At 43.2% G+C, this 14190-nt stretch overlaps 1 protein-coding gene across 2 annotated transcripts in view; it reads left to right on the plus strand.

Annotated features, from left to right (window-relative positions):
• The window catches only part of NID1 (nidogen 1), a 58632-nt gene continuing 44442 nt past the window's right edge, over positions 1-14190 (plus strand). Inside the window, exons 1-2 of one of the 2 annotated variants that reach the window (XM_028724081.2) lie at positions 1-296; positions 13484-13783. In XM_028724081.2, coding sequence (XP_028579914.2) covers positions 90-296; positions 13484-13783 — 507 coding nt within the window. In that variant the 5' untranslated portion in view covers positions 1-89. Of the gene's footprint in view, positions 297-4165; positions 4196-13483; positions 13784-14190 lie in introns of those variants that run through there. The other variant, XM_077925776.1, reaches the window with a different exon arrangement.

Below are 14190 nucleotides of genomic sequence, written 5' to 3' on the forward strand. Positions count from 1 at the left end.
CACCGCAGCCCCGGCGGGGTTTAAAACTTGAGGGCTCGCCGCTCTCAAGGCTCGTCTGCGCCGCTCGGACGTCGACGAGGAGAGAGAGCATGGCCAGCCTGCGGGGCTTGAGCTTGTGGGCGCTGCTGGCGGCGCTGGCGGCACCCGGGAGTGGCTTCCCTCACGGGGGGCTCCTCTTCCCTTTCGGCTCGGAGCGAGGCGACGCCGAGCTGGAGGCTGGGGACGACGAGCATTCCCCGCCTCTGGAGCTCAGCACCGCGCTGCGCTTCTACGGCTCCAGCGTCGACTCCCTCTATGTGAGTGCGGGTGGGGGCCGGGCAGCGGGGAGAGGGGACCCCCAGGGGCGGGCGAATGAGTGAGTCCGGGGGAGAGGGGGCAGTGGCCTGGGAAAGGGCTGAGGCGAAGGCCCCCTCAGCTGAGGCGAGGTTGCTGTCACTGCTGTGGGGCAATGGCGGGGGCGGAGGGTCTGCTGCCCAGGCTATTGGCCAAGTGGGGCCAAAGGCGGTGCGGGGTAAAGGGCTTCCTGTGGCGGGAGGTTGCTTAATTCCTAAGAGGGGGAATTGCTGGGTCTGAAGACTTCGAGCCCTTTCCTCTCCTTTCCCAATGTGGCTACTGTGCCTTCCCCGACAAGAGGGGCGCCTTCTGCCTATGCTCAGAGGCGCCGCCGCCCCTCCGCGTGACTCCTTTGTAATTCAGACCTCTCCGGGTTGAGCCTCATGACTGCAAAAGCGACGCCAGGGGGAAAGACCAAGCGCAGATTAAGCCTGGCATGTAGGTTTCCCCATAAAAGTTCTTAAGACAAAAGGCATTTCCCTCCACTCATGCCTATAAATTCTCTTGCAGCGGGGCGCTTTTCAAGCCCAGGAATTCCCCGCGTGGTGTTGCCGCCGGAGGGATGTTGAGATCGATCTAAGCCGAGTTGAGCCCCTATTGAAAACGGGGGGCAGCTGGCTACTCCTGACAAACGGTTTATTTCAGGAGGAGGAGGAGCAGTTGTGCAGGAGCAGGTCACGGAGAGGGTTGCTGGGTGGGAAGGGGAGGAACTGTCCAGAACCATTTTGGCAACTCGACTAGATTTTTGCTAATTCCAAACAAAATAGAAAGCAGATGGGATTTGTCCTTTCCAGGACTTGCCGTCCCTGCTCAATGAGGGGTTGTTGCCTGGTTTCAGCAGTTTATTCCACTGAACTATAGGTCATGCAAATAAAATTGTGGCCCTATAGCTGAGTACAAAGGGTCAGATTCTGTTCTAAGTAAACTGGCATTCTTTCTGTCAGCCAAGGATTTAGTGCATGGTGGTTCTGTTCTGCTGAATTCTGAAATGGTTTGTTTTCTTACTCCTTACTTTACTCTTTTTCAGTCAGTAGAGGCTGCTTTCCTTATATTCTTCCAGAATTGTGAGGTATTTCAGTATGTTTTCATCTTAATTTGGCTTATTTAAAAGGCCAAACACACTGAAATGCTTTGAATAGTGTGGCTGTGGTGAAGTACAATGCCAAACCAGAGTTGACACAAGAACAGTTAGGCACAAATTTCCTCCTCTTACATGTAGCAGTTAGTAAATTCTGGTCCTTGTTTGCTAGTTAGTCTGAACAGGCAGACCATTATTTGTGTTTGCCTGCAAACCAGACTGACTGTAATCGAGTTTGCTGGAAAGTGCAAGCCATAGTTTTTTTGCCTGGTCTGACAATCTGGCAATGTAGTGGAACTGTTGGAAATGAACATTAACAGAAAAGCGGTTTTGATTTTTGTGGACGCGGAGAAAGCCTTTGACAATATTTGTTGGAGTTTTATGAAAAAGAATCTCCAAGGGATGGGGGTAGGCTAAGGTTTTGAAAATGGTATAGGTGCAATTTATTCTGAGCAGAAGGCAAAGTTAATTGTGAATAATGTGGTAACGGAAGAGATAGCTATAGAGAAAGGAACACGACAGGGATGCCCTATTTCCCCCCTACTTTTTATACTGGTTCTGGAGGTTTTGTTAAATATGATTAGAAAGGACCAGTTGGTTAAAGGAATTCAGGTCGGAGTGAGAGAGTATAAATTAAGGGCATTTGCAGATGACCTAGTTTTGACTTTGCAACAGCCAATCACTAGCACAAAAAGAGTTTTAGAACTGATCGAGATATTTGGTCAAGTTGCAGGATTTAAGTTGAACAAACAAAAAACTAAAGTCTTGGAAAAAAACCTAACAAATGAAGAAAAAGAGACATTCCAGAATGAAACAGGTTTGGAGATAGCAAAAAAAGTGAAGTACCTGGGGGTGAATTTGACATCGAAAAATGTGAATCTTTTTAAAGACAATTATGATAAATGTTGGACAGAAGTTAAGAAAGATTTAGACATATGGTCAAGGCTGAAACTTTCCTTGTTAGGCAGAATTGCTGTTATCAAAATGAATGTATTGCCTAGAATGTTATTTCTGTTTCAGACATTACAAATAATAGACAAGATGGACTGTTTCAAGAGGTGGCAGAAAGACATATCGAAATTTGTTTGGCAGGGCAAAAAGCCAAGAATAAAATTTAAGACATTAACAGATGCGAAAGATAGAGGGGGTTTTGCCCTGCCGGACTTAAGACTTTACTATGAATCAGCAGCGTTTTGCTGGTTGAAAGATTGGCTGCTCCTCGAGAATACAGACATTTTGGATCTTGAAGGATTTGACAACAGATTTGGTTGGCATGCATATATATGGTATGACAAGGTAAAATTGCATAAAGGTTTTAAGAACCATATGGTGAGGAAAGCTCTGTATAATGTTTGGATTAAGTATAAAGACCTGTTTGAAAGTAGAACCCCCAGGTGGTTGTCACCAATGGAAGCAAAAGAGGTGAAAAAATTGAATATGGGTTCTAATTGGCCTAAATATTGTGAAATTATAGAACAAGATGGTGAAAATGTAAAATTGCAGAGTTTTGAGAAACTGAAGTTTAAGGTGAGAGATTGGTTACATTATCGACAGATAAATGAAGTATTCAAACAGGACAGAAAGAAAGGCTTCCAAGTGGAGAAGTCAAAATTAGAAACAGAACTGTTAGAACCCAATACTAAAAATTTGTCAAGAATGTACAACTTGCTGTTGAAATGGAATACTCAAGATGAAATGGTGAAATCTAATATGATTAAATGGGCACAGGATATTGGGCATGACATTGAACTTGCTGACTGGGAGCAGTTATGGACCACTGGTGTTAAATTTACGGCATGCAATGCCTTAAAAGAAAACATTATGAAAATGATCTACAGGTGGTACATGACTCCTGCTAAGTTAGCAAAGATCTATCATTTGCCCAACAACAAGTGTTGGAAGTGTAGTGAAACGGAGGGAACCTTCTATCACCTTTGGTGGACCTGCCCGAAGATTAAGGCTTTCTGGGAAATGATCTATAATGAAATAAAAAAAGTTCTGAAGAGAACGTTTGTTAAAAAACCAGAGGCCTTTCTCTTGGGTATGGTGGGCCAAATGGTGCCAAAGAAGGATAGGACATTTTTTATGTATGCCACTACAGCAGCAAGAATTCTTCTAGCAAAGTATTGGAAGACGCAAGATTTACCCACGTTGGAAGAATGGCAGACGAAGGTGATCGACTATATGGGACTGGCAGAGATGACTGGCAGAATTCGAGACCGGGGGAAAGAGGCGGTGGATGAAGATTGGAACAAATTTAAAGTTTATCTTAAAAACTGTTGTAATTTGGAAAATTAGGGGCTCAGAGTTACAAGAGATAAAGAACTACAGTTGTATTAATAACTAACTGAAGTTAAATACATGAAATATATTTAAGTTATGTTCAGAGGGTTGCTGAAAAATCTTGAAACAAGAATGCAGAAAAGGGGTGGTATGGGGAAGTCGTGTTTTTGTTTGTTTATGTTTATGTTTTTGTTTTGTCTCTTCTTTATTCATGGAAAACTAATAAAAATTTATTATAAAAAAAAAAGACAATCTGGCAATGTATCATTTGTTGAAAATAAGATCAGCACTTAACTGTGCAAGGGAAGAAGATGGGGGAAAGTAGAAATGCATGAGCATAAAATTCATGTCTGTACATCCTTGAAATGCTGTGCCATCTGAATGCACATTATTTTTTATTGGTACACTATAGGCTGGTGCTTACCTTTTAAAGCTCTGTGTGGTTTAGGATCCAGGTACTTGAAAAACCATCTTCCCCATATCAACATGCCTGATATTAAGGTCAGTGTCACAGGTCCTTCTCTGAGTCTGGATATCCCTGCCAAGTGAAGTGAGCCAGGGGTGACTGGACCCAGGGCTTTTTTGGTTGTGTCACCCTGCTTGAAGAATTCCCACCCCACAGTGGCTTGCCTAGCGCCTGCACTGCTATCTGTTGGGTGATGCCACGTGAATACACTTCTGTTTTACATCACAGCTCTAAAGTTTGATGGTGCCCTTAAGCATTGCTTTATTGTTCGTTATTTTACTCATTATTGTGTACAGATTCAATTTCATGAACTGCCCTGAAAAATTCAAATTGTAGGGCAGTATATCAGTCTATTAGATAAAGAAGAATTGTATTCTAAGAACTGGAATACAAAATCATACTATGCAGCACCATGCCAGTATAGCTACCAATATTTCTATCATAGTAGCAAGCAGCTTTGGAAATAACCCCATAAATTTTATTAGCTTGTTTTTTTACACATGAGATGCATTGGTGTAGGAAGGATCAGGGCAGGCCCACCCATGAAGTGGAATGAAGCAGCTGCCACCACCTCTGCCACTGGTGGAGAAGCAGCGCTATCATTGGCACCAATTTGAGGTCTTACTGGAAATCAGCTCCAATGTCGGTGGCAGGTGGGGCAGCGGCGGTGCCAGTATATGGCATGGTGATGGTGTCAGCAGAGTTGAGTGGCACAGGTGGAGGTGGCATGGCAGGCAGCATGGCAGAGTGGGGTGGCACATCCCATTTTGCCTCAAGCCACAAAATGGGACTGGGAGGAATGACATGTTCCGTCCCTCTTTTGCCACTTCTTCCTATAAGTAAGAACCAAAGTGGTCTGGCAGAAGAGAAACAGAACATTTGGTGTCCCCTCTGGCAGCCTGTTCACTTCACTGGATGCAGTTCCTTGTTGCTTGTGGTGACCAGGCAATAGTTTAACTGCAAGGATGCTATCAGATATAATACATTGCAGTATGTGGGATAATAATATTTAGTATGGCTTTCTGCTACTTTCAGTGAAATTAACTCTACACCAATCTGATTTGAGAAGAAGGCTTGTGAAACATGTTCTTCTCCTGAGGCTGTCTTATTTAGAAAATGGTTTCAAGGAAATTGTAATCTGCTCTGTGCTTTTGGGATTGGGTGGGACAAAATAAAAACCCAAGCAAATGAACACAAACTATAATTTTATTTATTTATTTATTTATTTATTTATTTAGCATGTATATATACTGTCTTCTTGCAAAATTTCAGGGCGGTGTACTACAATGTTAAAACATTTAAAAGCAACAGAGGTCAATCATTAAAATGACAAGTTACTCCAGGGGCATTTTTAAACAACTGTCGTTGTCTTTGGCGATCACTTGTAGCTGAGTAAGATTGTCTTCCATAAATATGGTGTTAACAGTGTGTCCGTAAGTGACTGTAGAGGCCAATTCTGGATCCGCACATCCATTCACAGTGGGGACATAGGTTTCTGGGTGGGAGTTGATCATGGTGAGGATTTGCCAAACATGCCTTCCTCTTAGCTTATAGGTCTCTAAAAGTCTTTGTGGGCTATGCAAGTCTCTGAAATAAGCAATGGGTCAGATTCTTATCTGGTGAAAACAAGCCATAAAGCTTTGTTTTATGACGTCCAACGCTGCCGAAGTGGTCTGCAAACAGACGTAGTGAACAGTGATTTCGGATATACCCACTGTTGTGGAATTCTTCTAAAGCACAGCAGAAGGATACAGAAATGCTTCAAAAACCCATCTATATAGTGAATGGAATTGTATAACAACAATTGCTATGGAGCAGTGGTCATAAAGACTTTCAGAGACCTGTAAGACTTGTTTATTTGGTTCTATGTTTTTAAGAGAATCCATGAAGAGTGCATAATTTGTGACTTTCAGAGATTTAGAAGATTTCTGTTTATTTGGTTTTGAAGAGAGTGCATATTTCATATTGTTCAATGTTCTGTATAGATTATATAAAGAGTTTATATTGACATTGCATTGTTGGACTTGGTCATTGTGTTGCATTTGGATATTATTGATATTTGTTTGCAACACAGGGGTTTAATTGTTTGGTTACTTCTTCCAGTACACTGACATTTGTTCACCAGTCTTCCCCAAGTGATATTATTATTATTATTATTAGTAGTAGTAGTAGCAGTAGTAGTAGTAAAAATTTTTGGAGACCCCGTTGGTGGAATCTTTTGAGGAGTTGGTGTTTATAAGTGGTCCATGTTGGCATTTTAAAAAAAGGTTTTCAAGAGGCACCTGAAAGTCAAATGTAAGCATGCCTGCTGAATCTCTGTTGAAAGAGTGTTCCACAGCATGGGACTAGGGATACTATATGCTCAACATAGTATTATGCCATGTATGCCTCATATAGTATGAGGCTATTTGAGGCCAGTCCAGTCTCAATTAAAATGAATTGTCAGGGTACGGAAAATTCCTATTAAATTAAAAACCATTTGCCTAGGTATGTCAATAGTACTGATTCTCAATGATATTTCATAAGGTGGGGACAGTAATAACATTTAAATGCCTCTTTAAAATGTGTAGGCTTACCCAAGCTTTCTTTGATGCTTGACTCTTAATTTTTAACTTTGTTTTGCACACTGTTCTGTTTTATTTGTGATTTACAGTTCTGTTTTGTCATAATCTTGTTATTTGTAAAAATTATTGAATAAGGTTGTATTTTTATGTAAACAACTTAGAGATTTCTATGATAACTGAGCTGTGTAACAATTCTATGGCCTCCAGATATTAATTACATGCATCTCAAGCATGCATTAGTTAATCATAGAATTATAGAATTGGAAGGGATCTGGAGGTTATCTATTCCTACCCCCTGAAATGCAGAAATCCTCATCCAATTTGAAACCATACCAAACCTTACTTAGCTTTGCAAATGTGTTTGTGGTTTTATTGCTGAGCCACTATGTGAAGTGACAAGAATTCTCAACGTTGGACTGCTTTCTCTCAAACCACAGAATTGTTTAGCTGCGTTCCCTTCCTTCCTGTTTCCTGCTCCTCCTTCTGTCTTTCATAAATTTCCTTAGCTGATAGAGGCAGAACTATGTATAAAGTGTGTGGCATGTTTTCTTAACATCCCATAAATGTAACTTAGCCATCTATGCAATTCAGAGGTACTGAATCCTAAAAATATATCGCAAGGTTGTGTGTCCTGTCAGATTAAATGGTGTAATACCTTAAAAGGAAATGGTGCATTCTACAGCTGTTATTGTCTCCAGACAATTAGTGATGTTCCGTTTCCCCCTTCATATAAATATGCTTCTCTAATAATATGCAGTCTGACTATAATGTGAATATCTAGGTTTGGGCTGGCAGTTTTATTTGTATTTAAATTCATGTTCACTCATACTACTTGAAAAGATGCATGCACACTTAACCAGACCTTAAATTCATTTCCTTACTTGGGCTAAGCTGGTAGAGTAATTATTCTTCTCCTACTGGGGTGCTTTCAGATGTGAGTTTATTATGGAATTAGTGCTGCTCATGCAAACAAGCCCTCCACCAGTAGCCACATAATGTTATCACCATCAAAATATCAGCCAATGCTTGTTTTACATTTAATCTGTATTTTCCTTTACTGTGGGAAATCTGATAGCTAAAAGTAATTCATTATACATTTGCAGAACTGCTGGTGTGGAAGCTTGCTAGTGCATTTCTTTCCCCTTTTTTTGGTGCGCAGTTTGTCACATGCGTGGTGACGTGGTGGTGAATGGTTTCTGTTGCCATATTCCCCACTTCCATTTGCCTCACCTGGACACAACCAATACATTCTGTTTGTGGCAGCCTCCTTTGTTGGCATCTGTCTACAGAGACAATGGAGTGTGCCTCCAGGGGTGAACTCAAACCTCCGAGTTAGCAGCACTGAAATGACTTCCCTGGGGCGCAAACCTGGGAAGTGTATATGGAGCTCCTGGACTGCCCAGATGCAAAGACCCCACCCTCTCTGCCTTATTGTTGCTGGAAGGAGGCATACAAAGTGCCACCCAACTATCTTAGGGATTTGTGTAGTGTTTACCCACAAGGTAGCTGAGGTTTATGGTCTGAGTTTTCCTTCTCCTAGATGGGCTACCTTCTCAGGTTGATGAGTCCCACCTGCCCCTTACTTCCCTCTACAGCACATCCAGAAACTGCCTTCTTGACAGTTGGCCCCACTATTGGTTTCATTTGCTCAATCCACTGCAACCTGTCTTCACATGCAGAGGAAATCCCTTACTCACCAAGAGTTTGAGACCCATCGGCTACCCTCCTCTGATTTAGCTGGCCAGTCAAAGGCATTCCTGGGGTGTAACAGGTGTCCCATGCCACAGGTGAGCGCTAAGTGCTGGGTAGGGACCAAAGGTGGACCAACTACCCCAGAAGGAGCATGATGTGTTCCTCACCAGAGGTACTACCCCTCCCCTAGACCCCATACACCTCTGGCAGCCTCAAATACCAAAGAAAACACATCTATTCCTACTTATTGTTGTGTGCTGAAGGCTTGCCTAGTTCAGTTCAAAACTAAAGCAGCCCAGCTATGGCAAGGGGAGATGCCTGATGTTCTTTTTACATGCTTCCCTCCTGGATTCTTTCATATTGAGCACTGGTAGATGGCCTTGTTGCATCTGGGTTTTGCTTGCTTACCTTTCTCTCTTGGTTGATGCTGCTGCTATGTGCTAATGACATTGACCTGAAAGCAATTCACTGTATTCCAGGGGTGCCAACTTTAATAAGATATTGGGAGAGGGCCAGGTAAGCCCCGCATAATCGATCACATGATGTGGTGCACACACACACACACACACACACACACACACACACCATTTGAATAGCAATGCCCATCAACTTTGGGGGGGCCTGTCCCCTCAAACCCCTCGGCCCCTAGGAGGTGACTGCTATGTTGTATTCTGCCCAACATCACATTGATAGACTTAAAGAAGTATATCAATGGAAGTGCAGAAAACAAAGATTCCCTCATGGTTGAACTGCATATTCATTTATTAGAATAAGAAAGGAGTTTTATTATTTGCTGTCCCTTAGAATGCTAAATGAAATAGGTCTCTTAAGAGAGCAGCTGCTTCACGTTTTAGTCTGGATGCATGTCATATGTACCCAAGATTTCATAAATTGTAAGAAACAATGGTTTATTTTGCAAATTTAATTTATAATAAGAAGATTCTGATTCTGTTCACTAATGAATATATAACTTTTCATTTAAGTTGCAAAAAGTTCAACTTACTGGTTATTTTCTTCCTTGGGCTTGTTCTTCACAGCACAATCATAGCCATGTCTACTTAGAAGTAAGCTGTGCTAAATTCAAGGGGGCTTACTCCTAGGTAGGTAAGTGTGGTTAGGATTATAGCTGTAGCCACTCATTATTCTAGTGTCCCATTGTTTCAAAAACAAGTCCTTTTTGGCAGGCTCTTTCACTCATTCTCAGAACATATTGAAATACTCTAATAGAACCAATCATGCTGAAAATGTAACTTACTTATTTCATTTATATCCCATTGATCCTCCCATGTGTTTGGCATCATACATGAGGGTTATCCCATTATATTCTCACAATAAGTTAGGCTGAGAAAGATTTATTGTTTTATTTTGATCAAATATCATCTTAAAGCAGTTTGGAAAAGATTATAGCAGAACAATACAATATGTGGGCAGTCTCTGCTCAAGCCATTGAAGTGGGTGAATAAATGGTTAGTGGTTTGGAATAAGGCTTCAGCATTCTTCCTAGACCTTCCTGTGACTAGCAAAGCCAAAAGAAGTTGTACAAATATAGAAAAATGCAGAACAGGTAATGCAAACAAGAGAAATGTTGTGAATTTGCTTGATTTACATTTTAAAAAATTGTTTTTATTAAAGATTAGCTTGGGTTGCATATTTATACAAGTACAGAATTTGGCTGTTTGTTGGCACATAACTTGGTTTGCTGCTTCAGTGCTACTTGAAACTGATTTTTTGGGTGATAACAACAACAACAACAACAACAACAACAACAACAACAACAACAACAACAATTTATTCCCCGCCCATCTGGCTGGGTTTCCCCAGCCACTCTGGGTGGCTTCCCCCCCCCCCCAAGATTAAAATACAATAATTCATCAAACATTAAAAACTTCCATAAACAGGGCTGCCTTCAGCTGTCTTCTAAAAGTCAGATAGTTGTTTATTTCTTTGACATCTGATGGGAGGGTGTTCCACATGGTAGGTGCCACTACCAGGTCAGATGCTAGTGTAACTTTTAATCTGTAACAGTTCGGACAGCATGGGTCCAATTTCAGGCCCAATGGCTGTGCCAGCTCCTTGCTGATGCAGCTGCCTGCCTGCCTCTGCTCCATGCCGGGTGCCACACATAGAATGTACATGCAGCAGTGTCCTTGCTGCTCCATAAAGCCTCAGCCAGGCTTGGGGAAGAGGATTAGGCTGACTCTCTTAGACAACTTTATTAGGTATCATGAAAGGATTCATTTAAAACTTGGAGACAATGATAGGAATTCAAATGATGTGTTTGTGTATGCACACCCACACCCACCCCATTTGAATTCCTATTATTGTCTACTACTCTAACCTTAACTTACAAACTACACTCTAGAGTAAGTCCTGAATATTCAGTGTTCGCAAAATGTATGAAAATTGTATTTGGAGGCATGGTGCTCTGTTGAACTGTAAATGGCTGAAGCAGCTACTCCAAGGCTGGAAGAATTTGCCGTGTGTCATATCTCCAGTCTATACTAGGAAAGTCATGATCAATGCTCTATATCTTATGTACGAGTCATTTCCTATCACAGATTTACATGCCAGCTACCTGCAATGTCAGATATTCCTATTTGCCAAAGTTCTCCACTCATTGATACAAAAGTTTCCTATGCCATTTTTGCAAACGTCTTTGCATCAGAGCTTTGGGCAGCTTGGATTTTTTAGTAATGTTTATCTCACCAGAAAGTGTGTCTGTTGTATCTGTCGTTTTGGCATCCTGTAGATATTCTGGAGAACAGCACAGCTGTCTCTGTTTGAGAAGAGCCTGGAATGACTACACTGGTGATCTTATTTTGATAAGGAAATGCCAAGGATGCAATAATGTAATCAGCGAAAGATGCAAAGTATAGAGTTTTTTCTTCTTGACATCTTAAGTGGTCTATGTAACATTGCAACATAGCAGAGACCACAGGCCGTGGCAGATAAGGAGGCTCCGTAACCTGGTCTAATTGTGAAGCAGGAAGTCGCTGCTGGTAGGAATCGGGGATAAATTAGGTTTGGTTAGCATTTTTAATACAAAACTACCTAGTTCCCGAGGGACGCAGGTGCTGCTGTGGTCTAAACCAGTGTTCCCAAACCTTGGGCCTCCAGCTGTTTTTGGACTACAATTCCCATCATCCTTCACCACTGGTCTTGCTAGCGAGGGATGATGGGAGTTGTAGTCCAAAAACAGCTGGAGGCCCAAGGTTGGGGAACACTGGTCTAAACCACAGAGCCTAGGGCTTGCTGATCAGAAGGTTGGCCGTTCAAATCCCCGCCACGGGGTGAGCTCCCATTGCTCGGTCCCTGCTCCTGCTAACCTAGAATGGCGATCACACAGGGTCCCCGGACATTACACCGTCTATTGATCCCTGTGCCACCACTTTATTTCTCGCTGCCACCATCCAGGCCCTACCTGGTACAATACTGAGTCCAGTCAGGGCTAAATTGGAACATAAACTTCTGTTTATTTATTGCAGTTTAACAAGCGTGTGGTTTCATAAACGGTATTGGTCAATTACAATCATAGGGTGCCTATCCAGACCTATAACTTCCGCTACCTGCTCTCGCTCACTAAACCACCTCTCAGATATTTACTTGTCTTCCTAGCTCCTAACTATTCCTGACTCAGCTTATTTCTCTACACTAACTCAACCTACCCACAGACTCTATCCCAATTCACTCCCACTCCAACCAACCACCCAACTCCCAACAAACTCCTCCCTTCGCCCCTCCCAGAGCTGGTTTTATAGTCCCTCTGACTCCACCCCCCCGGGTTCTGATTGGGTATGAGCAGGTCCCGGGGGGAGGTTACTGTGAGGCGTGGTCAGAGTCCGGTCCTGGGTCGAGGGTCTGGAGACTGTCCAGCAAGGGTGAAGCGGGGTCCAAAGCAAGAAGCCGGGCGTGGACGGGAACTCTGGAAGAACAGGTCTGGGTGCTGGCAGAAACAGGTTTCCAACGACGTTGCTCCCACCACCTGGGACTGGGCTGACTGGCCTTTATTTCCTCTGAGGCCAGGGGCGGTCCCGGCCCACAGGTGACCCGCCTCTCCTGGCCTTAAGGCGAGCACTCCTCCTCAGAGAACTTAGTTCCCTCCGCCTCTCTGCCCTGAGCCTCTGCAGCTCAGGAGAGGCTGGAGGGTTATTGGACCCAGGGGCAGCTTCACCTTCCCCTGACAGAGCTGGGAGAGGCGGACCTGCAGGCAATGGGCCCTCAATCACCTCCGGAGCCAGAGTGGATACATCTGGTGTCTGCTCCTGAGGATCCGGCACAGGTGCAGGCCCTTCAGATTCAAGCCCCTGCCCCGGCTCAGCCGGCCCTGGAGGCGGGGACTCCTGTGCAGGCTGGGACTCCTCAGGTTCAGATTCTGAATCAGATTCCCAGGCCATCACAGGGTAACTTGTTTAACTATTTCACCTCCAGCACTCTCATATGTTAACGTCATACATACCTAGCAGTTCGAAAGCACGTCAAAGTGCAAGTAGATAAATAGGTACCGCTCCGGCAGGAAGGTAAACTGCGTTTCCGTGCACTTCTCTGGTTCGCCAGAAGTGGCTTAGTCATGCTGGCCACATGACCCAGAAGCTGTACGCCGGCTCCCTCGGCCAATAAAGCAAGATGAGCACCACAACCCCAGAGTCGGCCACGACTGGACCTAACAGGGGTCCCTCTACCTTTTTACCTAGTTCCCGCTTCCTGAAACAATGCACAAATAGAAATGCACTTGAAGTCTGCACTTCCCTGAATTTTGTGATACAGTTTTCCAACCCCAAATGCTGCGTTTGTGAAAATTGAATGTGTTATGCTAGGGGAAATTGCTGGCAAAAATGCATATGAGAAACGTACACTAAAATGTTGACAAATCGTTGTGAGGACTCCCCCCCCCCCCCTTTTCAAGAAGTTTGAAAACTGATGGGAAATGTGAAGAACTGAGCTTAAAACTGGGGGGGGGGGTGTGAGAAGGTGAAAGAAACCAAATAGACAGATTTGTCCATCCATCCCTGCCTGCCTATATCTAGCATGTATTCACTGTTTGTAACATTTTCCTAATTGTTTTTCTAGGTTCTTACTAATGGCATCATTGCTGTAAGTGAGCCATCAAGGGACGAAGATAACCCTGGTCAGCTTCCAGTCAGTTTTGGAGGTATCGCTCCCTTTTATGCTGATTTGGATACTACAGGCGGACATGGGAAAGTGTACTACAGGGAAGATTCATCCCCAGATGTCCTCCAGCTTGCTGCTCATTATATTAAAAGGGGCTTTCCAGAGTCTGCCTTTGATCCAAGCAATGTTGTCATTGTTACCTGGGATTCTGTGGCTCCTTATGCAGGACCTGGAGAAGATGTCGCTCTACAAGTGAAGGTGAGCTTACGACAGCATAGCAATAGACAAATGAGAAGTACCTGGACGATATGCAAACTAAGTGAAACTGCAGTCTTATGTATCTTTGCTAGGAGCTTACCCCCTAGTAAATGGATGTAGCTTGCAGCCTAGGAATGGCAAAGGCTTTTTGGAAAAGAGAGCTGCAGGTTGTAAATTTATCTTGGTTATGCAGATTCAGAACTTCAGATTTAATATGTCAAATGAATGCTTTGGATCCGCAGTCGGACTTCTTCCTTTTATGAATTACAAAGTTCTGTGATGTTTAGTGTTCAAAACAATATCTGTTTTTGGAAGAATAGTTTTGAGGATACTCCTAAAGATAATAAATCCTTGATTCCATATTCTGTTATCACTGAATCAACTCAGCTTGTATTTGAAGGGCTTGT

This window comes from Podarcis muralis, chromosome 3 (assembly GCF_964188315.1).
Source record: "Podarcis muralis chromosome 3, rPodMur119.hap1.1, whole genome shotgun sequence".
Lineage (NCBI taxonomy): Eukaryota > Metazoa > Chordata > Lepidosauria > Squamata > Lacertidae > Podarcis > Podarcis muralis.